The 24,375-nt window shown below is 48.8% G+C and overlaps 7 protein-coding genes across 7 annotated transcripts; 4 read left to right on the top strand and 3 right to left on the bottom strand.

Annotated features, from left to right (window-relative positions):
* Nucleotides 1-917: 917 nt before the first annotated feature.
* Nucleotides 918-2,470, bottom strand: N7447_005508 (40S ribosomal protein eS6). The gene is made up of 5 exons (XM_057229770.1): nt 2,211-2,470; nt 2,020-2,092; nt 1,884-1,904; nt 1,354-1,771; nt 918-1,238 (listed from the first exon to the last, which is right to left on the bottom strand). The coding sequence occupies exons 1-5, from the start codon at nt 2,313-2,315 to the stop codon at nt 1,142-1,144; spliced, it is 714 nt and encodes a 237-aa protein (XP_057084860.1). The 5' UTR covers nt 2,316-2,470; the 3' UTR covers nt 918-1,141.
* Nucleotides 2,471-4,256: 1,786 nt separating this feature from the next.
* On the top strand, nt 4,257-5,295 carry N7447_005509 (Esterase SGNH hydrolase-type; the record flags this gene model as incomplete). The annotated part of the gene is made up of 2 exons (XM_057229771.1): nt 4,257-4,493; nt 4,573-5,295. The coding sequence occupies 2 exons, from the start codon at nt 4,257-4,259 to the stop codon at nt 5,293-5,295; spliced, it is 960 nt and encodes a 319-aa protein (XP_057084861.1).
* Nucleotides 5,296-6,949: 1,654 nt separating this feature from the next.
* On the top strand, nt 6,950-8,978 carry N7447_005510 (putative HMG box transcriptional regulator; the record flags this gene model as incomplete). The annotated part of the gene is made up of 3 exons (XM_057229772.1): nt 6,950-7,139; nt 7,271-7,416; nt 7,470-8,978. 3 exons carry the CDS (start codon nt 6,950-6,952, stop codon nt 8,976-8,978), a joined length of 1,845 nt encoding a protein of 614 aa, XP_057084862.1.
* Nucleotides 8,979-9,387: 409 nt separating this feature from the next.
* On the top strand, nt 9,388-12,992 carry N7447_005511 (uncharacterized protein; the record flags this gene model as incomplete). The annotated part of the gene is made up of 2 exons (XM_057229773.1): nt 9,388-10,135; nt 10,222-12,992. The coding sequence occupies 2 exons, from the start codon at nt 9,388-9,390 to the stop codon at nt 12,990-12,992; spliced, it is 3,519 nt and encodes a 1,172-aa protein (XP_057084863.1).
* A 285-nt stretch (nt 12,993-13,277) lies between these two features.
* Nucleotides 13,278-14,317, top strand: N7447_005512 (ribosylnicotinamide kinase; the record flags this gene model as incomplete). Its single annotated transcript, XM_057229774.1, has 2 exons — nt 13,278-13,456; nt 13,510-14,317. The coding sequence occupies 2 exons, from the start codon at nt 13,278-13,280 to the stop codon at nt 14,315-14,317; spliced, it is 987 nt and encodes a 328-aa protein (XP_057084864.1).
* A 730-nt stretch (nt 14,318-15,047) lies between these two features.
* N7447_005513 (uncharacterized protein) lies at nt 15,048-17,687 on the bottom strand (the record flags this gene model as incomplete). The annotated part of the gene is made up of 3 exons (XM_057229775.1): nt 15,048-15,612; nt 15,740-17,481; nt 17,544-17,687. 3 exons carry the CDS (start codon nt 17,685-17,687, stop codon nt 15,048-15,050), a joined length of 2,451 nt encoding a protein of 816 aa, XP_057084865.1.
* Nucleotides 17,688-18,154: 467 nt separating this feature from the next.
* vosA lies at nt 18,155-20,048 on the bottom strand (the record flags this gene model as incomplete). The annotated part of the gene is made up of 10 exons (XM_057229776.1): nt 18,155-18,421; nt 18,490-18,618; nt 18,682-19,024; nt 19,074-19,182; nt 19,237-19,283; nt 19,339-19,423; nt 19,482-19,627; nt 19,678-19,747; nt 19,842-19,909; nt 20,002-20,048. The coding sequence occupies 10 exons, from the start codon at nt 20,046-20,048 to the stop codon at nt 18,155-18,157; spliced, it is 1,311 nt and encodes a 436-aa protein (XP_057084866.1).
* Nucleotides 20,049-24,375: the final 4,327 nt, after the last annotated feature.

The following is a 24,375-nucleotide window of genomic DNA, read 5'->3' on the forward strand; positions in this document are numbered from 1 at the left end:
CAAAACCGTGGAGTGAGCGGGAAACAAAAATACGATTTTTATGACCCTTTTTATTAGCCGGACGAGGATGTTAGTCCCCGGGTGTTTTATTATTTTCATCTATGTTTTCTTTTCTTTTCTTTAAGAGAGAGACCGACGTTTAAATGTTGGCTTTACGCAGTTCTCTCTGGCGGAAGTTGGTTATCCTTGGCTGGGTTCGGTTGCACCGTGCATGTGTGTGCTCGTCTTATGCAAAGTACTTGCTATTTGGTTTAGAATATTTCAAGGCCTCGGGGTCGCTTTACAACGTTCAATTAGACATGGTGTTTTTCTATGGAAGTGCTGATATAATTGTGTTGAGTTCGCTGTGTAAAATGATATATTGCTATGGTTCTAGCATTACGTACGTTTACAGAAGAGCACATGTAGCTTGGGCACTACTAGCCGCGGAGGTGGAGCAGACATAAGAAAAGCAAGGTGAATTCCCGAACACACAGTCATCGAGCTGTTCAAAAGACGTGGGGGTAGAGCCATGTAGCCATGTCTTTGAAGGCCATACTAGCTCTTGCTCGGTCATGAGGGATATCAAGGTCGACCGGAAACACATCCGATCGTGGACTTGACTAGTGACCGCAAAGTGCAGCCATCTTGAATAACATAATTCCGAATATACCCTCAACACACGTGACCCATATACATATGTACGAATAGTTAGGACTAGCGGGGGAATTTAAGGTAATACTAGTATGATTATTGAACTAGAGTTCAAGTGGAGTAGACAAGTCCACAAAGAGAGGGGAAATTAAGGGAATATACAATATACTACTCCATAACTACGCCTACTCCTTGAAAAGCCTCGAGCAATTGACAGAACTGAGTATTGAAATTTGCATGCACTCCATTCAAAAAAAAAAGGGTCATCAAAAAAAGGTAGGTTCAACACAGACGGAGTATCAACCACTCAGCCTGCTTTGTACGTTTTGAACCCTGTTCCCCGTCTCTTTTCTTGTTCCCTTTTCTTTTTTATCAGACATGTATTCTCCGCGCCCCTGAGAGTGATTCATTTTTTGTGAATTCCCCTCAAATCATCCCAGAGACGTGAAGCTCCTCCATTAAACCCCATCGCCGCAGAACGAAATCATAAAACCGCGGGTTTGGAAGTTTACTTCCGCATGGAGGAAGCCCTCCGCTTGCGGAGCTCATCACGCTTAGCCTTCTCCTCGTGGACACGGCCAGCAAGGAGCTTAGCGTAGTCGTTACTATGTAACCGTTAGTTCAGATGTTTTCCAAAAAAAAAATGAAATGAAATGAAACCAATGCCACTCGTAGATCATTGATCGGAGCATAGAAGCAGAAAGAATGGGGGAGTCTTACGCAGCATCGCGGGCAGTCTCAGCACGGCGGCGCTTGATGGCAACACGTTGGCGCTTGCGCTGCAGACGCTGGGGGGTAACCAGACGCTGGATCTTGGGGGCCTTGGTGTAATCCTTCTTGCCCTCCTTGGTGACGGTACGGCGGATGACGAACTTGCGGACGTCGTCCTTCTTGTCGAGACCGAAGAAGCGGCGGATCTTGGTGGCACGCTTGGGGCCGAGACGCTTGGGGACAACGGTGTCGGTGAGACCGGGGAGCTCGCCCTCGCCCTGCTTGACGATGGACAGAGCAAGGACGGCAAGGTCCAGACCGGTGATGGCACCACGGACGGACTTGCGCTTGCGCTCACCGCTGCGGCGGGGGCGGTAGCAGCTGTGGCCGTCGGCAAGGAGCAGACGGGTACGGGTGGGGAGGAGAACTGTAGAAATCATTCGATGAGTATCCTGCGGTTTGTTGGTTGTATCCCTGGGGTTGGATATAATTTTTTTTTCTTGTTCATTCCCCAGGTTGTTGTGTGGATGTGTACGTACCACCCTGCTTCATGGGGAAACCTGTAAATTCAAAAATCGTCAGCATTATTATTCTCGTTGTGTGCGTTGAATTCCATTCTCCATTATCGAGTCCGTTGCTCCGACACTGGGAAGAGAGAGGAATTGGTATGCGTACCCTGCTTGTCGTTACCACCGGTAATCTTGAACACGTAACCGCTGAACTCGTCACCGAGAGCATCGCCGGCAACCTAATCAAAGAAATCCTAATTAGCCAGTCGTTCTCCATAGTCGTGTGTGTGTATGTGTATGTTGATCGAGTTGATGGTCGGACAGTCGGGGAAGGATGAGGTTTAAGGGAGTGCTGACTTCGGTGCCCATGCGCTTCTCCATGAAGGGACGCAGCTTGCGCTCATCGTCGATCTCGATGATTTTCTGGGACCCATTGGCCGGGTAGGAGATGTTGAGCTTCATCTTGACGGAGGCGGCGCGGTCAAGACGGTAGCGCGTGTGTTGTCGATTTGTGAGATTGTCGTCGAAGGAGTCTGTATTGTGGATTTTTTAGTTCGCCGGCTTAGCGAGGTGCAAGTCACGTGTCACGTGTGGGAAGTAGGGCTTGAGTCCGCCAAATAGGGTTTAGTGTGTTTTGGGAACGTCATGTGACCTGGCCTCAGCACCCAGGCATTTTCTTTTCTTCGTCAATCAACTCAGTCATGTTCACAAAATGTTGTGGTGTGGGTGTCTACAGAGCGCTGACCACTCCAAAATGACTGTATTTTCAACGATGAACATGCAACTCGCCCCCGCCAACTATGCATCCAAGAGACAAGACGTATCCCGGACCGCCAACAACTACAATTTTCTTTCCACCTTGAACCAACACACTGCTCTTTGAATCAGGCGTGAGACCTCCCAATGGGACTTTTAAATACAACGAACCTTGAATCACCAATGGAATGATGAATGAATGTTTCGGGTCATGATTCAGTCCCGACCGGCCGAACTCCAACTTTTATATATCAAAGACTTAACACGGTCTCACAAAGCGACTCATTGACAGCCACCACGAGCCTCGTACGGCAATCGCAAATCAAACACATCCACTAACCATATTTGACTCTATTATACCCGGCCTTGGTATTGATCATTGGCTTACCAGACCCTGCAAACGCCTGAATGCATGGATCATTGACAAACCATCATATATGCACACAATCCTTGGACCTACTGTCTCATAAAGATATGTGGATATAGGTTTCAAAATATGGAGACTCAGGGACGGCAAGTATTGATCGACTAATTGCCGGACCCATTCCAGGGATGATGTATAAGCATAGTCGGCTGCTTATGTGGCCTCTGTCCTTGACAGTGTAGGGCTCCAGAAATCTGATCCATTTCGTTCAATAATATTAGGGACGTTCCAAGTTCATATTCAAAATAACACTACGATGTGTTTTTTTGGAAGTCATTTTTGTGTGTTTTTGTCTTTCTCATTGTTATAGCTAGAAAGATGAAAATGATTAGCTCGATTTATATCATACCTTTTCCCCATACTTTATTCTCCCTTGTCCGTCTTTTCCCCAATAGAATCATTGTGTCTCACAGTACTCCGCTCTAGAGATCTGCACTAATCTGCACTATACAATGTCTTGGCATGTCCATAGTACCACAAAACAATTGCATATCAGACGGCAAATAGGCCAAAAGAACTTAAATCCCTGAGACAATACGAAACAGCACGCCACTGGACATGGCCTTGTGCGATGGGCTTTAGATGAGATGCAAGCAGACTGGTCTCCACTATTCGGACTGAAGAATGTGAAAGAATAGGAGAACCTAAAAATCACCAACAGGCTTAGATAGGGAAGAAAATACCAGATCAAGCGATCCTGGCCCAGCTCGAGTAGAAAGGAGTCAAAACTAGTGACTCTGATTTGCCCAATCGAACGTTGTCCTCCTCGGCTCTCTCTGAGCCACGCGGCCAATCTACAAATGTGACGAATTCACGTCTGATATAGGAATTTTAGCTTTTTTTGGTGCAGACTCTTGTATATTATAGCTCTAGCTTATAGTCTTGGTCATTGTATCCTATTTTTATCCTATTTCCATTTTTCTGTAGCGTTTCTGGAGGAACCACCACATATCCGACCTTGCCGGTTTCTTGTCCGAGTGGAGATTTCCTCGTCACCAATTTTCCGCAGTGCTGGATAATCTTTTGGTTCCCCGCAGAATTTGAAAGACATTCTCTGATTATATTGTGCATTTTTATTGCTGGGAGCATAGCTCGACGCCTTGCACTTTGCCATCGGAGCCATTTATGACGACTTTTTTTTTTATATCTGAAACAAGCAGAAGACTTGTGATCCAAGCTCGACAGTCTTCAACTGGGCCCTGACACTTGGCCATTCAGTCACCATGATACGCCTTTTTAACCGTTTTTATGCACTGTCTGCTGTCGCAGTCTGTACGATTTTCATATCAGCATGGTTTTTGAAGTCACGGGCTCTCTCCGACACGGTCCCTTTGGTATCAGAGCCGTTCCAAGTAGCCAGTACATTCGACCAGAGATTAGTCGTGTTCGGGGACTCATGGAGCGGTAATCAAACCAGCGAGGCACAGGGCAAGATGTGGACGGACTGGCTCTGCTCAATGGTATGATAACACCCGGGGAAAGCTTAAACGCGGAGAAACAAGTATCATATCTGACTAAGACGACCTGGAACACGAATAGTTCTCCTGCCATCAAGAGAACCTCGCACCAACAGCAAATCCACTTATAAATGGCAATGCCATCGGTGCAGTGGTCGACAATAAAGAACTCGATCTACTAGGCCGATGGCCTGAGACCCACCTCGCAGACTTCAGATCCCAGCTCCAGCGATGGTTAGACGCCGAGTCAGCTGCGACGAAGGACCTCTCCGAGGAAGCGGTCCGGTCCCGCCAGGACCGGACGATCTTCGTCGTCTCTTTTGGGGTCTGGGATCTCTGGAGCATGATTACGGAGGACTACGACGCAGCAAGCAAATCGGTTGAGCGACGTATTGCAACGTTTATGGGTCAACTCGACACGTTGTCCGGGCAATTGGGCACAACGGAGCTGAAACTCATTCTGACGCAGACGGTTGACGTGACTTTCCTGCCCGGGTTTCAGTTCGCCGGTGATCAGTACAAGGATACAGTGCGGATCTTGGAAGAGTGGAATGGGAAGCTGCGTGAGATGGTTAGGGAGTGGAGTCATGGCACTGTCTATCTCTTTGATACCAATGCTTTCATGATGAACCGCATCCGTGACTGGCAGCTCTATGCGGCAGGCATTGAGGAGGAAAATGGTCTAGGGAAGAACTTGGATGGGTGGGAAAATGTCGAGGAGCCTTGTATTGAGAGTGGGTTCCGGGTCATGATGTCAAAGGAGAGGAAACAGTGTGAGCATCCAGATAAGTATCTGTTCTGGTAAGTGGTTCCTTTCTTGTCTCCCCTCGTCATCCCCTACCATTTCTATAAGAATTGGGAGGAAAGAGGGAGGGATCGACGGATTAAACCTTTTTTTTGCTGAGACATGGTTGATATTCAGGAACGAAATGCATCTAGGTCCTTCAGCTCACCGGCTCATGGCTACGGAGATCTACCATGGGATTGATGGGGTTCTATTGAACCCTAAGGGAGTGTCACCGAAGCGCCACAGCCGGGGGTTTGCAGCTTAGACATTGTCCAGATCAATGAGACGCCCCCAAAAAAAAAGAAAAGAAAAAAAAAAAAGGAGAAATATGACGTCTCCAAAGGGCTATAGTAATGTCGGTAACCGAATGTCAAACGCATTACCCTACTATACTTGATGCGGGTGAGAAATGGCCCAATTAGACAAGGGGCTCAAACGGTGGATCTTTTGATCCAAGGGCAGGGTAGTATGTCAAACTGGAACCTGCAGGGCTATTGGGAGGTTCGATCCAGATCCATTACCCGAGACAGAGGGAAATAGGGGAAATAGGGGAAAAGGTGGTATTGTTCCAAGTCCACTGTAACGCATAGTGGAGATCGAGATCCCAGATCCCGGGAGTTTGATACATTTATATTCATAGAATCATATGGCATATGGGAAATACGTCCAGGTGACAATACCAGCGCCTAAAAGTAAAAATTGTCCAACGTGTTTGTTGGCAGATTTCTTTGTCTGATTTGACGGGGAACCGATTCAGAATGCCCGGCCAATCAAGGTAATATTAGTTGGACAGGCTCGATGAAGCGGGTCGCCGCATCCGGAGACAAAGAAAACAATGACTCTAGTACCTTGACCCTGGAGATTAGAAAAAGGGACTTTTTTTTCTTTTTTCTTTATGGTTAATATCTGAAGGGTACCGTGTCGTTGGAAGTAGGTTGAGATTTTCAAGTCCAGTCTCCATAGAAATCGAATTATAACAAAGAAAAAAAAACCACTTAATTCTTTTCTCTTTTAATTTATTTCTCGGTTGGCTCGGTCAAAATATCAAGGGCAATCTGGAGCTATTGTCAAAGAATAAGCCGCTAGACAGGGATTCCGGGGGGGAAACCGACCCAAGACAAAGAAACCCGCGCTTTTTAGGGCTTTTTGGTCCAAACGCTATACTTCGCTTTGTCTAATCCCTGATACTCCCCAGTTCAATCAATTCTTATTGGGATTATTTCCCATTTTCCTTTCTGATTCATTCGGCTTTGTTTCTCGCTTCTAGCCCCCCTCTCTTTCTTTCTCGTTATTTCTTGGGGCCCAGTCGCCCCCAAACCTATTCACTTCTACCTCTTTCAAAGGGTACTTTCTTAACCTTTCCCTTGTCGCCTATTTCTTTGATTCAAAGTTCGCCTTCGACCCTTTCATTGAAAAGTATTAAATGTCTTACGATCGAGTTCTCCCCAACCCTGTTGCTCTACGCTATGAGTCTGCCCAAGTCACTCTGCCTAGACCGAGCAATTTACTCGATCACAAAGTCATGAACGAAGAATTGCCCAAATCAGCCATGGCCATGAGACATCCTGGTGCTCCAGTTGGGGCTGCAGTCAGATATCCAGATCCCCGATCAACGGGGGTACTCCAGACACATCCACATATCTCTGTAACTACAACCAAAGAGACACACAAGATGTCCTCCGGTGGCTCTCTCAAGCCTGTCGGCCCCATCATCTCGACCACGGAATTGCCCATGCGGGAAAGATCAGACCGGTCATCGTCTTCTTCGGCCAGCAGTACCAGTCCTGTCAAGTCACAGAAAGAGAGTGTCATGCAGTTTTGCCTCTGTCAACCGGATCCAAAAATCCCCCGGCCTCGTAATGGTGAGTCGATACTGTCCGCACCGTCACTAGAGCTTGGCAAGTGCTTTTTTCGATTGTTTCTTTTTTTGGTCATCATTAGCCAGATCTGATCTTTCGGACTCAATGGACATGGCTAATATTTGAAATTTTAGCTTTTATTCTATATCGTCAGCATTATCAGGCCATGGTAGTCGCTCATAATCCTGGCTTGGCCAATCCCGAGATTTCCAAGATTATTGGAGAACAGTGGCGATCTCTTTCGGAGGATGACAAGAGTAAATGGAAGGCACTGGCAGAGGTAAGAAAAGTATCTCTGGCAATGTGAGTTCAAAACGCTGACAATTACATCAGGAAGAAAAAGCCCGGCATCAGCAGCAATATCCTGACTACCGCTACCAGCCTCGGCGGTATGGTCGGGATGGCAGCGCCCGGAGTGCGGTCTCAGGTATTGGGCACAATCCATCTGGATCATCACACTGCAGCAGATGTGGTGGTCGATTGATGAATGCACCCGCTTCCCCCATGACCCCGTTCACACCCAGCAGTGGGCCTGGGTATCGACCACCTTCAAACTTCTCAGTATCATCACCACACCCAAATAGCATGCCACCAAGAAGCGTCCAAGGTCGTGAGAAGGACCCCAATCCAGTACCAAAGCCGGCAAAGGTGGACCACGATCCCCGCTCTCGTCAAAGACACTGGGAGGAGCCCGGTGGTCGATCTCCTGATAATAAACGCCGCCGAGTATCCCACGGCTCATTCAAGCCAACTTTACACCCCTCCTACCGGGACCGCAGTCCTGGCAGTGGCATCCCGGAGTCACCGCACTCGATGAGCCCTTGGGGCGCTCACCCGGATATGCCGCCACGCCATCTCCCCATGCTTCAACCACAACGGCCATATCAAAGTGTCCAGGGACAGTCACATCCCGACCCCAGTCTGAAGCTACCGCCACTCCAGACAACACCGATGACTCCTTTGACACCGTATCCACAAGAAGGATCTAGTGTCGAAGCAACAGTCATGACAATCCCCTTCCTCAACAAGATCAAAGTCCTCGCCAAGATCTCCCCACCACTCCTCCCCTCATTCCGCGACGGCATCCCTCCAGCCCGCGGTCCGGTCATCGCCGTCGACGGCCAAGACCCTGACCTTGTCCAAATAGCCGTCGAATACCTCCACAAACTTCTAAAAAAGGAAACAAAGTACAGTGTACGGGTATTTGACGGTCCAGAAATCAAGCCACCCCGACCCACCTTTGCAGAAGCAGGCCAGATGGGCGACGCCACAGTCGACTACCTCAACACCATCTCAGCCTGGCACCGGATCTCCGACGAAGTGGTCGGCTTCGTGAAATCCACCTCAAGAGCCGGGTCCGTCGACGCTCGCTCCACAACAACAGACGAGGAAACCACCGCCCCAAACGTCTCCCCCCGCACTCTCATACCGAAGACCGCAAACATGCAAATCCACTCCCCAGTCCAATCAAGCGAGAGCGGCTCCGAGGTCAGCGCAATCACAACAAGCAGCCACTATAGTGTGCCGATCGCGATCGTCCCGCGCTACCAACTCACCACGGCAGACGCATTCGCCTGCTCCACGCCTATCGGCGATTCCTACGCTCCACTCGATCACTGGCAGTGGATGGCATCGCTGTGGCGTGCCTGTGTGGGACCTGATATCACGGTTTATATTCGCGAATGCAGTAAGGAGGAGTTGGATCGCGTGGGTGGGAATCCTGTCGAGGTGCGGCTGCAGGATGCGCGCACGGTCGTACTAAGGAAGGTTGCTGGGCGGGATTTGGAGGAAAAGTCACTTAAGCGGATGGGTTTTGAGATTGATGACTTTTTGACTCAGTAAGCTCAAGCTCAAGCCTTGGGGCTGAGCCATAGAATGCAATTTGGTGCATTGTTCAACGATGCATGGATTCATTGGTTGGGGCGTATGATAGATTAGATCGTGGTAATTTAATGATGGCTTATCTTACTTCTAGTTCATAATATTAATAGTGAAAACTGTTGAATGAGGTTAATATCACAATTGAGACGATGTACTCCGTAAAGTGTATCGAGAAAGGGGACGTTGTCCTAGGAAGCCGACCCCTGGGTGCTCGGACCCTCTTGATCCACCAACCCGACAGAGCCGCTTATCGAAGGCGGTCGCCTTTCTGACTATCTATCTCCGAACTCCCGTCTTATGTTTTTCTTGCAAGTATTCACCGTGCCGGAGTTGAGCCAATGCGCCTGTGAGGAACAGACTGCCAGTACTTATGGACGACTTTCCGTCAGGACTTTCTCGGGCTTTCGTTCCCCCGTCCAGTCCTCAACTCCATGTGAAACTTGAAGACCCAGCGGCGACGGATGAGCCTCCTAACTCCCACGCCTCAGAGGCAATGGTTAATCATATCGATCACTATATCCCAGCCGGAGTTTTGGGTAAATCCTCGTCCACACACCGCTATGCGGACACCGACATAGCTCTGCTAGAAAAACACGAATGGATCCGCACACGCGCTCTTGATGACAGCGACAATGTACAGGTTTTCGTGCTACCAGACGCACGGCGGACCCATCTGAAGTCAAACAGCAAGCTCATATCTGCTCTCAAACGGGTCATGTCCAAGCTTGACAGCTTCCCCGAAGCATGGGACGGCGTGGTCAATGCCCATGCTGGTCTATTCGCCAACACTCAACCCGATAGCGAAGAAGAAGAATCCCTATATTATATATACAATACACTGCAACAACCTAAAACAAACTTGGCCTATGTAACAGATCCCAACTCGCGGATGATCATGGAGGAATTGCGTGAGGGTTCAGTTCGAGGTCTTGAAACGACGCTTTATAACTTTCAGCGCGAATCCGCTGCTGTGATGGTTCGGCGGGAGACACAGCCGGCGCTGGCACTTGACCCAAGATTTCAGCGCCAACGGGGTCCGACTGGGGTGGAGTTCTATTATGATAAGGTGAAGGGGAGAATTGTGAGGAATGAGATATTGTATCCCGAGGCCTGTGGAGGTAGGTGGTCATGCCTTCGGCGCGCTGATTTTCTCGATGATTCTTGTGCTGTAAATACCTTGGTGAACCATGCTGACTGTTACTAGGGATTTTGGCAGAGTCCATGGGATGCGGGAAAACCGTCATCAGTCTTGCTCTGATATTGGCTACGCGAGGACATTTCCCCAAAATCCCGGTGGAGTATCAAACACTCAATACCCCCATCAGGAACAAGACTGGAACATTGATGAAAATGGCTGCTTCTGTTGCTGGTCGCTTTTCCCTTCCCTGGAAAGACTTCTTTGACCGGAAGAAAGCCAAGGGAAAACATCATATCAATTGTATAGAGGCCTGCATGGCCGACAGTGGCTCCTACATTATACCGGCTCCAAACGAACGCCAAAAGCGTGAATCAAAGTACGCCCTGTTGGCCAGGGAAATCTGTCTCTGTTCTGGTACATTAGTTATTGTCCCGGAAAACTTGGTGGACCACTGGGAACATGAGATTGCTACTCACACTAGCGATCTGAACGTCCTAATTCTGCGAAATAAAGACAAAACACCACCAACGGACGAACTTCTAAACTTCGATATTGTGCTGTTCTCCAAGGGCCGATGCAACAGAGAGAATCCAAAAATAGGCAAGTCTGGGCATTATCCTATTGTCAATCTTCACTGGTTGAGAGTCATTGTCGATGAAGGGCATGACGTTGCCGGTAAAACAACGGAAATGGTCGACTTCCTAAAAAAGCTGCACTTTGAGCGCCGCTGGATTATTTCGGGAACCCCTCTCTCGGAATTGTATGGAGTGGAGCTGAGCATTGCTTCACAGGAAGTGAACACAGACGATACTGAATCTCCACTCAACGGTCGCGCGATCTTGCAAAAAGCCAGAAACGCGGGCGGTGCCTTCAAGCATGAAATAAAAGATTTGGATAAATTGGGCTTGATGGTTCATGATTTCCTCGATCTCAAGCCTTGGTCCAACAATCGTAATAAGGATTGGAAATCGGAGTGGGATACATACACAAGAACGGTGGGTGAAGATGGAATTGCTCGAAAATCTCCATCTCTACGTGCGACCCTCCAGAGTCTTGTTGTGCGGCACCCGTATGAGACGGTCAAAAAAGAGATCACTCTTCCACCGCTGTATAACAAGGTGGTCTACCTTGAGCCAACGTTTTACGACCGGCTATATATCAACGTATTCCTTTTCACGCTCTCAGTGAACGCCATTACATCTGAACGTGAAGGGCCTGACTATATGTTTGGTGATAACAAAGACAGCAAATCTAAACTCACTGAGTTGATACAAAACTTACGTCTAGCTGGATTTTGGTGGGCTGGCTCTGATGACGTCCAGAGTACCGTCGACATTGCTCTGGAATATCTAGAAGAAAACCAAGAGAAGATGACAGTGGTGGATTTCAACCAATTAAGACATGGAATCCAGATCGCACGAAAGGCAATTGGTTCTCCCGGGTGGAATGGATTCAAAAAGATGCATGAGCTTGGAGTCTTTGTTCGGCATTTCCCAGCGCATGCTCGCAACATGTGGGCCCTTGATCCCTTTGAGGCCGACCACGAGCCCTTGCTCATGGGTATGACCCAGGCCCGCCGCGCACAACAATTTGTGATGAACCATCTCCACACTCCTGATCCCGCCGAAGGTCTCGCGGGAGAGGGTATCAGAGTTCGTCGGGAGGTGGTCAAACACAGCCAGACAGCTACTCTTCCTCACAGCGGTGCCCCCGAGTTGGCGAATTCCGCAGCAAACACATCAAGCTTGAAAAGTAAAAAGAAAAATACAAAACAGACTTTTAAGAAGAACGTCTTCCGCTCTCTCCCGGAAACTTCACCCTTGACACAAACGAAGCTGGAAGGAGTAGCATCAGCCAAGCTTCGATACTTGTTAGAGCAAGTGCTAAAGTTCCAGAAGATGGAGAAAATCATCATCTTCTATGAACACGATAACGTCGCTTCCTGGGTCGAGCAAGGCCTGGATCTAATAGCAGTTAACTTCCGCACCTACGCCAGTACCACGAGCATGGGATCCAATCTCAAAACCGAACATCTACATAGTTTCCGCCAAACCGAAGAAGTCCGCGTTCTGCTGATGAGTGTCAGAGAAGCCTCTCACGGCCTCCACATTCCCGAAGCCTCGCGGATGTACATCGTCAACCCAATTTGGGAACGCAACGTGGAGAGCCAAGCCATCAAACGAGCCCACAGAATCGGACAGAAAAGACCAGTCTACGTCGAAACCCTTGTTCTGGGCGATACTCTCGAACACCGGATGCTCAACCGCAGCAAAAACATGACTACCGAGGAGACAAAGCACGCAGGAGATAACCCGCTAAAAGATAATACCATGAGCGATATCATTAAGAACGAGCCCTTCCTGCCTATGCCCGACGAGGCTTCGGCTGGCATGGCTCCGCTGACACATCCGATTGGGCTATTTGATCAGCATAAATTGCCGATTCCTGATAGCGAGGTGGACCCTGTGCGCGGACCATTGCGGCAGCGGGGACAGCTGAAGAAAAGACAGCGGTCGGGTCCGGAATCCGATGCCGATTCTGATTTGGCTGGTGTTCAGGGGCCATCGGCCCAGCGGCGACGGATCGGCTTTGCCAATCATGATGAAGTTATGGGTGAGAGTGCTGTGGATGCGCGTCCTTGGCCGCAGCAGCCTCTGCCCCAGTTGAATGTTCCTGTGTCTGGGCCTTCGCGGGCTAGCTTTGCGGAGGGTGTGGTGGTTATTGATGATAGTGGTAAAGAATCTAGCCCATTGCAATATGTGCCGATGCACTCTGTGTCGGATTTACCTGGGGGCGGTGTTGACAGACGAGTTTCGTTGTTCGGGCCATTCACATGATATATATCTATGCTTATAAATATACAGCTCTAGAAGCTATTCCAAGATATGACAATTACTATAAATAACGGAACACTACCTGGATCCTGCCATCTTCTGTCCCCGATGAAAAATATGGGATGAGTCGAGAGGAAATTAAGAGGAAAAGAGATGTGTTGAGGCTCAAGGGAGCATACATATTCCATACATAGGGACTAATCCCAATTAGGATTAGCAAATTTGCTTATCACCCCCGCACCCCTCACCCTCGCTTGAGCTTCAATTCTCCAAATCACCGAGAAAAAGATGGAGCCAGTTAGCGAGGAAGCAATCGTGATAGGGATCTCCGGGCCCTCGAGCAGCGGCAAGACAACCCTCGCACGGTTACTGCAACGCGTGTTCTACGGCGTGCATCTCAAGCCAAAAGACAAACCTCTAAACACCTTCATAGTCCACGAAGATGATTTCTATTTCCCAGACGATCAGTGCATACACCTCATTCATACACACCCACATTCCATACTAACATCCACCCCAGAATCCCCTACACAACAACCCGCTCCGGCGCAAGAATCCAAGACTGGGACACAGCCTCCGCAATCGACATCCCCTTCCTCTCGCAAGCACTGCACTACGTGCGCAAAGAAGGGTCGCTCCCACCCCGACTTCGCAGCAAAGAAGACCAGAACAGCCAGACTTCTTCCGGCGTGTCGGAGGAGCTGGTGCAGGAGTTGCGGGGTGTTGTTGGTACTCGATTGCTGGATGAAACAGGGAAACGCAATGAGAAGACCATTGCGTTCTTAGAGGGGTTTTTGCTGTTTGCGCCTCCCCCGTCTGAATCCGAGAAAGAAGAACACGTACTTCGTTCTGTACATGACTCCATAGATCTTCATTTATTCCTGCCTGCGGCGTATGAGCTTGTTAAGGCTAGACGGGAGGGGAGGAGTGGGTATGTGACTGTTGGGGCGGCGCCGGAACCACCGGTGGAGACTGGGGATGGGGGACATGGAAAGACGAGGACGGAGGTTGATCTTCATGCTGAGGATGATCGTCCGCCGCAGAACTTCTGGGTCGATCCGCCTGGGTATGTGGATGATGTTGTTTGGCCGCGGTATGTGACGGATCATGCTTGGTTGTTGGTTGCTGAGGATGAAGATGGGGATAAGAAAGGAAGTCAGGTTACGGCAGAGGCTGATCTTGTTCGGAGGGTTGGGGATGGGACTAGGGCTAGGACCGATGTCGGGGTGGAGGTTGCACCGGGCTGTGGGAGTGCAGGGATGGAGATTATTTTGAGGTGGGCTGTCGACTTGATTCTGGGATATTATTTGGATCGGACGTCGGTATAGTTGTATGTGTATGATCGAAATGGTGCAATATACAAGATATAGAGCTGTTTATTTTATTTTTCTACCCAACTGCAATTCTAACAAAGAGCGAAAAGTAAGGCTAGGATCACCATCAGGAGAAATAAATGTAATACTATTTTCCGTTCGGTCAGTCTAGAAAAAAGTCATGATTACGATGCTGAAGGCTAGTTTTTCGAGAGGTTTTCGAAGTAACCAGCTTCGAAGGATCAAAGGGGTCAACCCAAGATTTCCTGTCCGGGGTACCTACAATCCCTGGTATATAAGAAAGTCCTACGGTTTACACCTTTTTTTTGGCTATAAACTGAGAGTGATGAAAATATATGCAAAAATATGTATAAAAAGACCACCAAAAAGACGTTACAAGGATATAAACGGCCGACTATTCTATGTGACCAACTTGAATGTACGGAATAACAGGCGTTGAATTAACAATACCCTATCTTGTCTCTGGGTAAATTCCATTCTTGATCAATCAAAATTTTAGATGCTGTTCTGAGCTGGGTTGTTGGGTTGATTTTGGGGTATTATTTGAATCAGACGTAGGTGTGTTATACACTACCTAGGTGATAGAGGGTATATAGTGGCTTAAGAAATAGATTTGTGTCTGCTACGTTCGCAATCTGCTAACAGCATGGCTGTGTCTGCGGTTTCTCATTCACGTCCCGGTCATCTTCCTTAACGATGCTGGGCCGTCCCCATTGTCAAAAATTCACTCCCGCGCAATTGGTCCTCGCCATCCGAGAAGGTAATCGAAGCGGTCTCTCAGGGGCACTGGGGTGATTTCGGCAGGTGTGGTGTTGATAGACTGCTGAACTTCAGATCGAATCAGCTCAGGCTGAAGATCAAACTCCTCCAGGAGCGTGTTCGCCTCTTTCTCCAAATCAGTATTGGTACAATTCTCTGCATAGCCAATGTAGACTTCCTTTTGGGGGCACGAAGTGAGGAAAGCAGAGGGTTCGAAACGGAACCCGCAATTGTGCAGCAAGTATGACCAGTAGAGGGTGTGGACAGACGCCAAGAAAGCAAAGAGGTGGAAGGAGAACTTGATCAGAGTCCACAGTCCATGTACAGCACGGCGTGGCTTCTTTTGCGCTGGCTCAGCGACTAGAGTCTCGGTCTTTGTGGACTTGGGAGCTGGAATCTCCTCAACGAAGGTCTGTGTACTTTCAGACTTAAACAGAGGCCCAGTCAGTTTAGGCTCGAGAAGAGCTTTGCGTTGGGGATATGAAGCTGGATCCTCGGAAAATGGATTAAACACCCCAGGCTCGTGAATGCTGAAACCATCATAGAGATGTGGAGTTTTCTGAACTGTGGGCTCAAAATGGTTAAGCCCAACTCCTAGTTGACACCATGGATCTAGGCACCTAGTATCAACCCCCCTGGTGCGTCGGAGAGAGATACTCATGCTTGGGTCCAGAATTGGCGTAATCTTCTAGGAGAATGGCTTCAACATCACAGTACCTGGTCTTAATCCATGGCAACCAGGTGTAAGCCTTTCCTCGTGGCAGTTTGACTTCCCATGACACCGTGAACATGTCCAGAGCTTGGGGTGTGCTGATGATATTGATGCGCGAGAGTCCAATTCCATCCACATCTGGTGCTAGTGCCGGTTGCAGTCGAATGGTGTTTATCAGAGGTTTCTGGGCTTCAAAATTGGCCTCGAACTCGCCCTCCGGGCCGCCATGCACAACAAGGTCGAATTGACACTTCTCGGCCCAGAAGTTGTGATTGATGAGATCAATGGAGCAGACAGCATTGTATTTGATCATATAGGACAACGGATTGGCTTCTTCCACCTCGGCTTGTATGACTGTGTTGACTTTGTGGTCCTTCAGTGGTCCGTAGAATTGTGCATTGCACTTACGGAACGGAACCACGAGGCTTTTTCCACCGTTAAATTGGGCCATCAAGCAGCTTTCCACGAGCGTATATCGTTTGAAAGACGAAGTCATGAATTCCATTCCCTGGCCTGGGGGTGTTCGGAAGTAGAGATAACAAGACTCGAATTGGGCGAGTCGAGGCAGCCCACTCACAACTAACTCCCACCAATCCCTCGATTTTCCTTTCTGCAGTCTGACTTTGAGCGAGATTGCGATTTGGTATAATGCGTTGTAGACAATGGGAGGGGTCTGTAGGTAAAGAATGTCATGTTCCAAGACCAGCTCGGGATTGTTGGCGATTTCCGCAGACGTCCAGGGGAGAGGGGGTTCATCACAGCCCGAAAAGAACGATGGTGATTCAAGGGATTCATGGGAAAGTAGCAGATCCTCCTTTTCTTTGTCACTATCTGCGGTGTCAGAAAGGCTTCCATTGCACACACGAGTAGAAAGTGTATCATAATTCCGCACTCGCAAGTTTGCTTCGGTGAGCGGTTCGGTGTCGGCCAAGTCAATCTTGCTGGGGGTTTCTCCATTTTGGCAAAGAGTGACTTCATCGGGTACATCTTCAACGTCAATTGTCGCTCCCTTGCTGTTTAGCGAAAGATGCCCAGATGTAACCAGGGAATCTGACACAAGAGTCGAAGCTAAGGCTTGGGGCGGAATGTTCTCATTGGTCACGCTAGTTTCGTCCAGACTGGCAGAAGGTGTGCGAATGGGGTAGGGGTAGGGGCTAAAGCTGACGATTCCGGTGGTGGTGCTGGTGTCCAGGGGCCCAGATTCCAGTCCCGGCAGGTCGATGTTGGTCATCAAGGGTTTGTGTCGGGTGCCTTGGTAGTCATCGTCAGGAGGGATTGAATCAGGTAGTGAAGCAGCCTTAGCGGATCTCTTACGAGGGTTGGGGGAGTTTAGGCTACCAAGGCTTTTGACCCGGCTCTGGCTCTTGCGAGGGTTAGAAGAGGTTGAGCTATCCGAGACATCGACATGGGCCGAGATATCCATAGTACGGCGAGAGACAGGGTCGTTATCCCGCGAACCGTCATGCATAACGACACTCCCAGAGTCAGAGACAGAGGGATTATTGACGGGATATCTCGCGGCACCACCATATTCCTGGCCAAGCCAAGCTTCTTTTTCAGGCGGAGTGTCATCATAGTGGGCGAGCTCAGGCTTCAACCGGATGACCCAAGACGGGCTTTTGACGATGTTTGGCGACTGTACATTGAGGATTGGTAAATGGAGGTTAGGATGATCACGGGCCTGTAGCTTAATTCAGACGATAGTCAGTACCAAAGAGAAGACTGGATGCCTGATTTTTTCGGTGTTACCTCTATGGCGATTGTGATAGACACTGGATCTTTTGGGCTACCACTCCAGTCGCACCACAAATCGAGGTTGCTGAGAGGGCTATCATTAGGATCCATGGTGGGCTCTGTGGTAGGCTCTGTGGTAGGCTCCGTAGTAGACTCCATGGTGAGATGAGATGGAAGAATTTGGAAATTAAAAAGGAAACTGAAGAGGAGAGAGAGAGAAGAAAAAGTTAGAGAGGAAGGGGAAGCTTTCCAACCTTGGAAGGTAGCAAACATAGGAAGGTACGTGAAGTTAAGCCAATTGCATTTCCACCTCATACATCGTCAAATAAAAAAATATAAAAGCAGCACTTGCAATTAGCCAGTGATACTGCTTTAAAAAAAAAGAGGGCTTGTATGTACAAGAAGGGCTTAATAATAGTCTCACTTTTCTCCCAATCCCATGAAAGAAAGACCTCCGCTCCCCCTTTTATATCCGCCAGCGCCTGTAAAAAAAAATATGAAAACCTTTAGCCACCCAGTTAAAGCATCAAGCATAAAAAAATAATGAAACACTCCTCCCGGTCTATCAAGACAGAAGAAAGAAAAAAAGTTAACGTAAAGCGAGAACGTCGAAGACGTCAAGTAAATCATTGGGGCGTTCCATTCGCGGAATCAGGGTGATCAAAGGTTGCTGGGCCGGCCACGGAGCCAAATCGATCGCCTTCGTTGACCATTTGAGATGGAAGAATAGGGGTGTTCGCTTGGGGAGTTTGGTCGAAATAACCTCGCGTGGATCCATTAGTTCCTTGAGGATAGTCGCGATTCCGCTGCAGAGGAGGAAGTATAGTCGAGGTGGGAGGGTATCCGGACCGGGTGTATCCCTGAGCTAACATTGCTCCAGTCGAATCCGGGGTCTGTCTCGGGTCCAAAGTCCTTAGCTATGTATTCCACACTCTCACTGGTTCGCAGAGGGGTGCCGTACAGGGGTGCCAGGCTGGTTCATCGCCATCAATTGTCCCACAGCGGCCTGCTGCTGCTGGCTAGATCGAGATTGACCGGTGGGGTCGGGGATCTGGGACATGGGGGCTGACGCTTGCATGCCCGGGTACATCTATTCACCGAGGTCAGCTCAAAGAACTCCCAAAATCTGCAAATAGGGGTTGTGGGTACGAACCGCCGCATAATCAGGCACCACCTGCCCCGTGGAGTAAGTCTGCATGGCAGCAGGCGTTTGGTAAGCTGCTGGCTGACCGGCGTACATGGCAGCTGTTGGTTGGCTATATGGATCCATCTGACGGGCCATTCGACCATCCACATCATAGAGGTTCTGCTGTCTGCCATAGTCGATTGAAGTACGATGACGTTTGACCGGCGGCTGCTGACCATAGTACCCATAATCCCGGGCCGCCGGCGGATAGCCTCCATAACTAGACGCTGGAGGAATCTGCACCGATTGACGCTCCGGAGATCGAGTAGGGACTGGCTGATGGAACTCGTCCGGCCGTGTCGATCGTTTCCTGCGGTTGTTAGCTACACGCCTTGACATTGCCCATTCATAGCACGTACAACATGGTCCGAGGCTCCTTCCGAATGCGTAATTTCACACCTTGATCCGCAAATGATCGGGAAAGGTGAGTTGACTCCATCATTCCGGGGAAACTCTTGGGAGGAGAGACTGCGAGCTTGTCAGAACCCAACTAAACCAGTCCTCTCCACAACAGATTCTTACCTGTGAACCGCTCTGAAATCACGGTCTTCAAGTAGGAGACACGATCCCTGTTGGTTCTTTAGCTTTTGAAATCCAGGCTAGGCTCCCGACCGTGCTACTCACTTTCGCATCTCGAACAAGGTAAACTTCAGGCGAAACTCGCCCTCAATCTTCACCGAGAGATCTCCAAAGACGAAGAACCCTCCATCTACAAAACCCGTCAGTAAGAAAAACCCCGTCACTTCCCAAGAAAAGCCAGAACAAACCGCTGTTGTCCACGTCCTTCAACCGGTGAAGGGATGAGACTAGGGTTCCTGCTAATGCAGTCGACGGTGCGACGGGCACAGGACGTTCTTCTGTTGCATCGTACAGACTGCAGCACATGAAATAGTACGGGCTTTGCAGGTAATGCCTGCGCCAAAGTCAGCCACCCGCGTAAAGCCACGGTGAATGCACACTTACTGTGCGAGGTAGGTGCCCTCCTCTCGCACCCGGAGCTGGACGATCGGGGGTGGATCGATAGGTTTGCGCTCTGCAGGCGCCATTAGATCCGGTTCCTTTGCTGTTAATTCCCCCTCCCCGCTTCACGGACGGAAGACTAGGAATAAGAGAGAGCTTTCACATACCTTTTTCTTTGCCCCCCGCCACGCGGGCCCGATTGGGCTGCTGGCGAATGATCAAGTCAAAGTCAGAACTGGTGTTGTTCAACATTGTCAGTGGGATTCCCTGGACGACCGCGTAAGAGTTGCGACCCTGTCAAAGTAGACACGGGAAGAACGAACTCACCCCTGAGCTTCGCGCGAGAGAGAGGCGTCGGAGAATGTCGCACTCATCAAGACGAGTAGCAAACAAACGGGGAAAAGGTGGAGAGAACCCCAAAATTGAGGTTGCTTTGAGAGACTGTGAACCACCCAGATACAAAGGTCGATCCCCGGGAATGCAGAAGACCAGGTAGAAGTGATCTGTGGTTTTACAAGGCAAAGGGGGGGAAATGGAAACGGGTCTTTGGACCGAGAGAAATCCAGTCAGAAGAAGTTAAAGGACTGGGAAGAGAACCCTGGACGAGTCACGATGTCGTCGAAGAGGGGTGGCAGCTGTAGTGGGGTAATGATTTTTTTCTGTTTCTTCGGATTTCAACCATGGAAGAAAGGACAAATGAACGACACAGGCAAAGACAGTGAGAGAGTGAGTGTCAGTGACGAAAACGGAGTGGTGTCGTCAGTTTGCAAGCGGAAAGACCCAACCGAGCACGGTTCCAGACAAAAACCTTAAGCGGCTCTCTTCTGGTATAACGGCCCCCCGTAGAAAAATGTAGTTCCGACCGTGAATCTAAAGAATTTATCAATTGGAGAGGGAAAAAAAAAAGATTCAAATTCAGAAAAAAATATATCAGGGAATCAATTGGATCACAGGCTTCCAAAATCTCACAGTGTTGAACAAATCAGATTCCAGAATCCCACAAAAAAAATAAAAAAGTGAACTAACCCAATGAATTATCCAGGATTTTTTTTTTTAAAAAAAAAAAGGGAAATCGAAGATCAAATTAGACCACAGTAATAATCTCTTCAAACGAGATCAGCTGAGGTGGATCTTTTTTTTCTTCCTTTAGGAGAAAACCCAAAAAGAAGAAAAGACAAAAAAAAAAAAAAGGGAATTAAACCCGTAGACGGAAGAAAAGTGGAATAGGTTCAGCTACCCACGGTCGAGGGGGCGAATGGCGATCCGGCACAGTAAACTTCTGGCCTTTTTCTCTTCCGAAATAGTAGTCCGCTAGTCCGCGTTTCTTTGTGATCAAAAACCCACAAGGTTGGCGCCGGTTATGCAGGTGATCAGACCCGGTTTTTCTCATTCGGCCGCAAAAGTGTTGGTCTAAACGCCAGGTGGACTCGGGCCCTGGTCCGGCGTCTAAGCATTTCAGTCAAAAGTGGAGATATGCACGATCAAGCCGCATCGCCTATGTCCGGGGGTTTGTTTCTTTTGTCTCCACACTCGATCTGAATCCTGTAACAATTAGCCCGTGTTCAAACAGTCGATATGTAATACCGTTGGAAGCTAAGATATCCTGGTTATAGCTGCCGCCTGTCAACCAAAGTTTTCAACCTTGGGTTTCAAGATTAGGTTCCTTATGTCATCCCGAACCAAAGAATGCCTTCAGGCCCTAGACCTCCCACATTCGCTTGGACACCTTCCCCAAACAAACAAAAAAATTGAACAATACCTTTATCTTGATGCCCTGAATCCTCCTTGCTATAATTCAATATTCGTATCGCGTGTGGATTATTCGATTGTGGGGTTGCGTGTATGTACCACGCAAAGACGCGAATGTTGGGGTAAGGTCAAAGGACTCAATGCGCGTTCGAAGACTCAGGCCCGGCACAGTCACAGAAGGATCGATCCCAACAGATACAATTGTGTGCAGCAAGTTGCACAGCTCGATAGCGCTGGTCGAGCACCTTATTCCGATTCGGGACGACGAAATGATACATGCCGGGTCATGATGCGACAGTGGGAAGCGAAAAGGGGGAAAGAGTCGAGTCGAGGAAAAACCACAAGCCAGTGAACGGGACTTGAACCGGACGTTTTAAGGGGGGGACCACAATGCAACGAACAACGCATCACTGCACCACTGCACGCAGGGCTTTCCCCGTGACGGATCACATTGCCTGAAAGATATGCAGGCCCAAGATCCCACGCAAGCTACTGTACGTCGACTGTAGTTGGTGGCGTCGACGCTGATTGGTTCCAGCGGCCAGGAATCCCTCGAGCTATAGGGCTGGGCATGCATCAGCCAAAAGAAAACACATCAATACCGCAGATCGGGCGTTCGTCATGATCCAAAAAAAGAAAAAGAAAAAGAAAAAGAAAAAAAAAAACCAGGTACTTTCTAGAATGGACTACAGGGGCTGCTCTGCGCCACACTCGCTGACCCTCGATTTGCGGCTGAGAATGTACGGTACTCCCCTCCTTTTCAGCCACCTTCCAGATGGGGTTGACTGCATTGGCAGTACACAGGTGGATCCCACATTTTAGGACATCAGTTTCTGCGCCTTACCGAGGTATTTGCATTTCACGTTCTTTGGACACGGGACTTGCCCTCTTCGTTATCAGCTATCGGGACCTTTTCTTGGCATTGGCAAAAAGAAATCCCAAATCCTAGCTTGCACGAAGATATTCTGGGGTCTGGGTTGGGAGTGGCATCACGGCGATAATCATCACTGGTCAGCATGTGATACAGAGAGCTGCAGGCGCAGTTGGCTATGACAAGCATTCCTGTCACAGTTAACCCGGCCATATGGGATCTATCTCCGCATGATGGGATCTTGGATAGCAGCGATCATATGCAAGGGTGAGCAGGAATCGGAGGGCGCCGATCAGCCTGACAAAAGTCCCGGTCCCAGTATTGAATCATGCAGCCAGAGTGATAGCGTCATTGGTAACTTTGAACTAACTGGGGCAGATGGGACCCGCGGAGGGGGTGTTCGGCGCCAGTACGGAGTAACCAATTTCTAGAAAACAGCGCCTGCGGTTCGCTAAACTGGTAAGTACAAGCTGACAAAAATGGGGCCAAATAAGGAAAAAAAAAGTGAAGTGAGGGGGAAAGCGGGAAAACACACCATAGGGTACAGGCGTTGTCTAATGGTCTGCCTGGGTCTGAACTTGTGGTTCTTATCCATTGCACTATGCCAGCAAAGTTCCTGGGAATGCAGTTGATAGGCCCCAAAAAAACTTACAGCCCTAGATGCACATCATTATGCGACAAGCAAGCCCCAGTGCTGGGAACACGACCTGTCACTTCCATTTGACTTCCGGGACTCGGCTCCGGCGCCGGGGCGGAAATTCCAAGTCTTGATCTTGGTCATGGCGGGGAAAGCCACTATTCCCCTTTGCTGTCGAGTCATGACTTAGTTGTGGAAACCTAGCATAACTCCTCCAGACATCGGACGGAATATTGCGAAGGGTGGCTGTGATACTGGTGCTAACTGGTAGGGAAAAGAAGAGAGAAAAGAAGAAAAGAAAGTTCGAGTGCGGAAAACGAAAAATTAAAAGTGACCGCCAGAAAGGAAGCGAATTTTTCGAATTTTTTTCCCAATTTAAAAGTACAGCGCACACCTTGGCCCAAATCCACTGCGGCCCCGATTGGAAAAACTAGGAACTTGTTAGTGTCATGGCTGTTCTTCAGACTACAGTAGTAATAATCATAGAACACTAAAGGAAGCTCAAAAGGGGCCCGTGGAGAACAATCCAAAAGTCAAGTAGAACGAACCCCTGTTCGGCACGCAAAAGAAAGGCCGATGGAGTACTCTACTGGGGCGGGATAGGGAAATTTTTAGAATTATCATGGGACCTCAGTGGATTGCAGTCAAAGCCAAAATCAAGGGCGCATATCTGACAGCGGCAATCTCCATTGAGAACCAGTGGTTAGAAGTTGTTAAGGAGGCGCTACTGTGTTTATGCTTAAATGTTGGCCTTGATGGTTCCATGGTGGTTTGGGGCCCGTTCCATGGTTGTGTTCCCTCCTGACAGTTGTCCGGTCCGTGTTGGCGCCTTGGCCGATCTTTTGTCGATCGCGTTAAGACTACTCCGTATCTACAATATAGATTAAATTAGAAGATATTTTGTACTGATCTGTGTAATCCTTAAAAATGATAGTTGATATTACTCGTTGATATTACTCGTTAAATTTCTCGTACATCCTAGTAACCTGATGCGTAGAGACCATCCACAGGCGGGTATCCATCCCAATGCTTTCACCTTCCTAAAATGGGTTGGTCTGAAATCTTCTTTTTGTGTGATACCCGATAGACTGACACGCATGATTGTGATGTTCATTATTATTGCTCGATCTTCCTGTGCATTTTCGGTAGCCTAAGCCCATTGTAGGGAAACTGCAAGGATTATACGGAGTATTTCGTACTTATGTTGATGTGTCCCGAGATGCCCCTAGTGGAATACATCAGATAACCGCAGATCAGCCACAGCTATCGAGATTAGTATCACACTTTGTCCCTCGCATACGGGGAGGTCCTGGGACTACAATTGACGATTGAGTCTCGAGAAAAATATTATCGTTCATCTTCCTTGTCCAGTTGCGGCGTTTTTGTCCAACAGGTCTGTCATTTGACGTTTTCAACCAATGTCTGCGCGACATGACACCCATTT

The sequence above is a fragment of the Penicillium robsamsonii genome (assembly GCF_028829455.1).
Source record: "Penicillium robsamsonii strain IBT 29466 chromosome Unknown utg000003l_segment0_segment0, whole genome shotgun sequence".
In the NCBI taxonomy this organism is placed as follows: domain Eukaryota; kingdom Fungi; phylum Ascomycota; class Eurotiomycetes; order Eurotiales; family Aspergillaceae; genus Penicillium; species Penicillium robsamsonii.

Excerpts from the sequence above, each read along its gene's own strand:
- N7447_005508 (XM_057229770.1), bottom strand. The coding sequence starts at position 2,315 with ATGAAGCTCAACATCTCCTACCCGGCCAATGGGTCCCAGAAAATCATC. Across the intron at positions 2,093-2,210 it reads AGAAGCGCATGGGCACCGAA|GTTGCCGGCGATGCTCTCGG; the intron begins GTCAGCACTCCC and ends TTCTTTGATTAG. Across the intron at positions 1,905-2,019 it reads CGGTGGTAACGACAAGCAGG|GTTTCCCCATGAAGCAGGGT; the intron begins GTACGCATACCA and ends TTGAATTTACAG.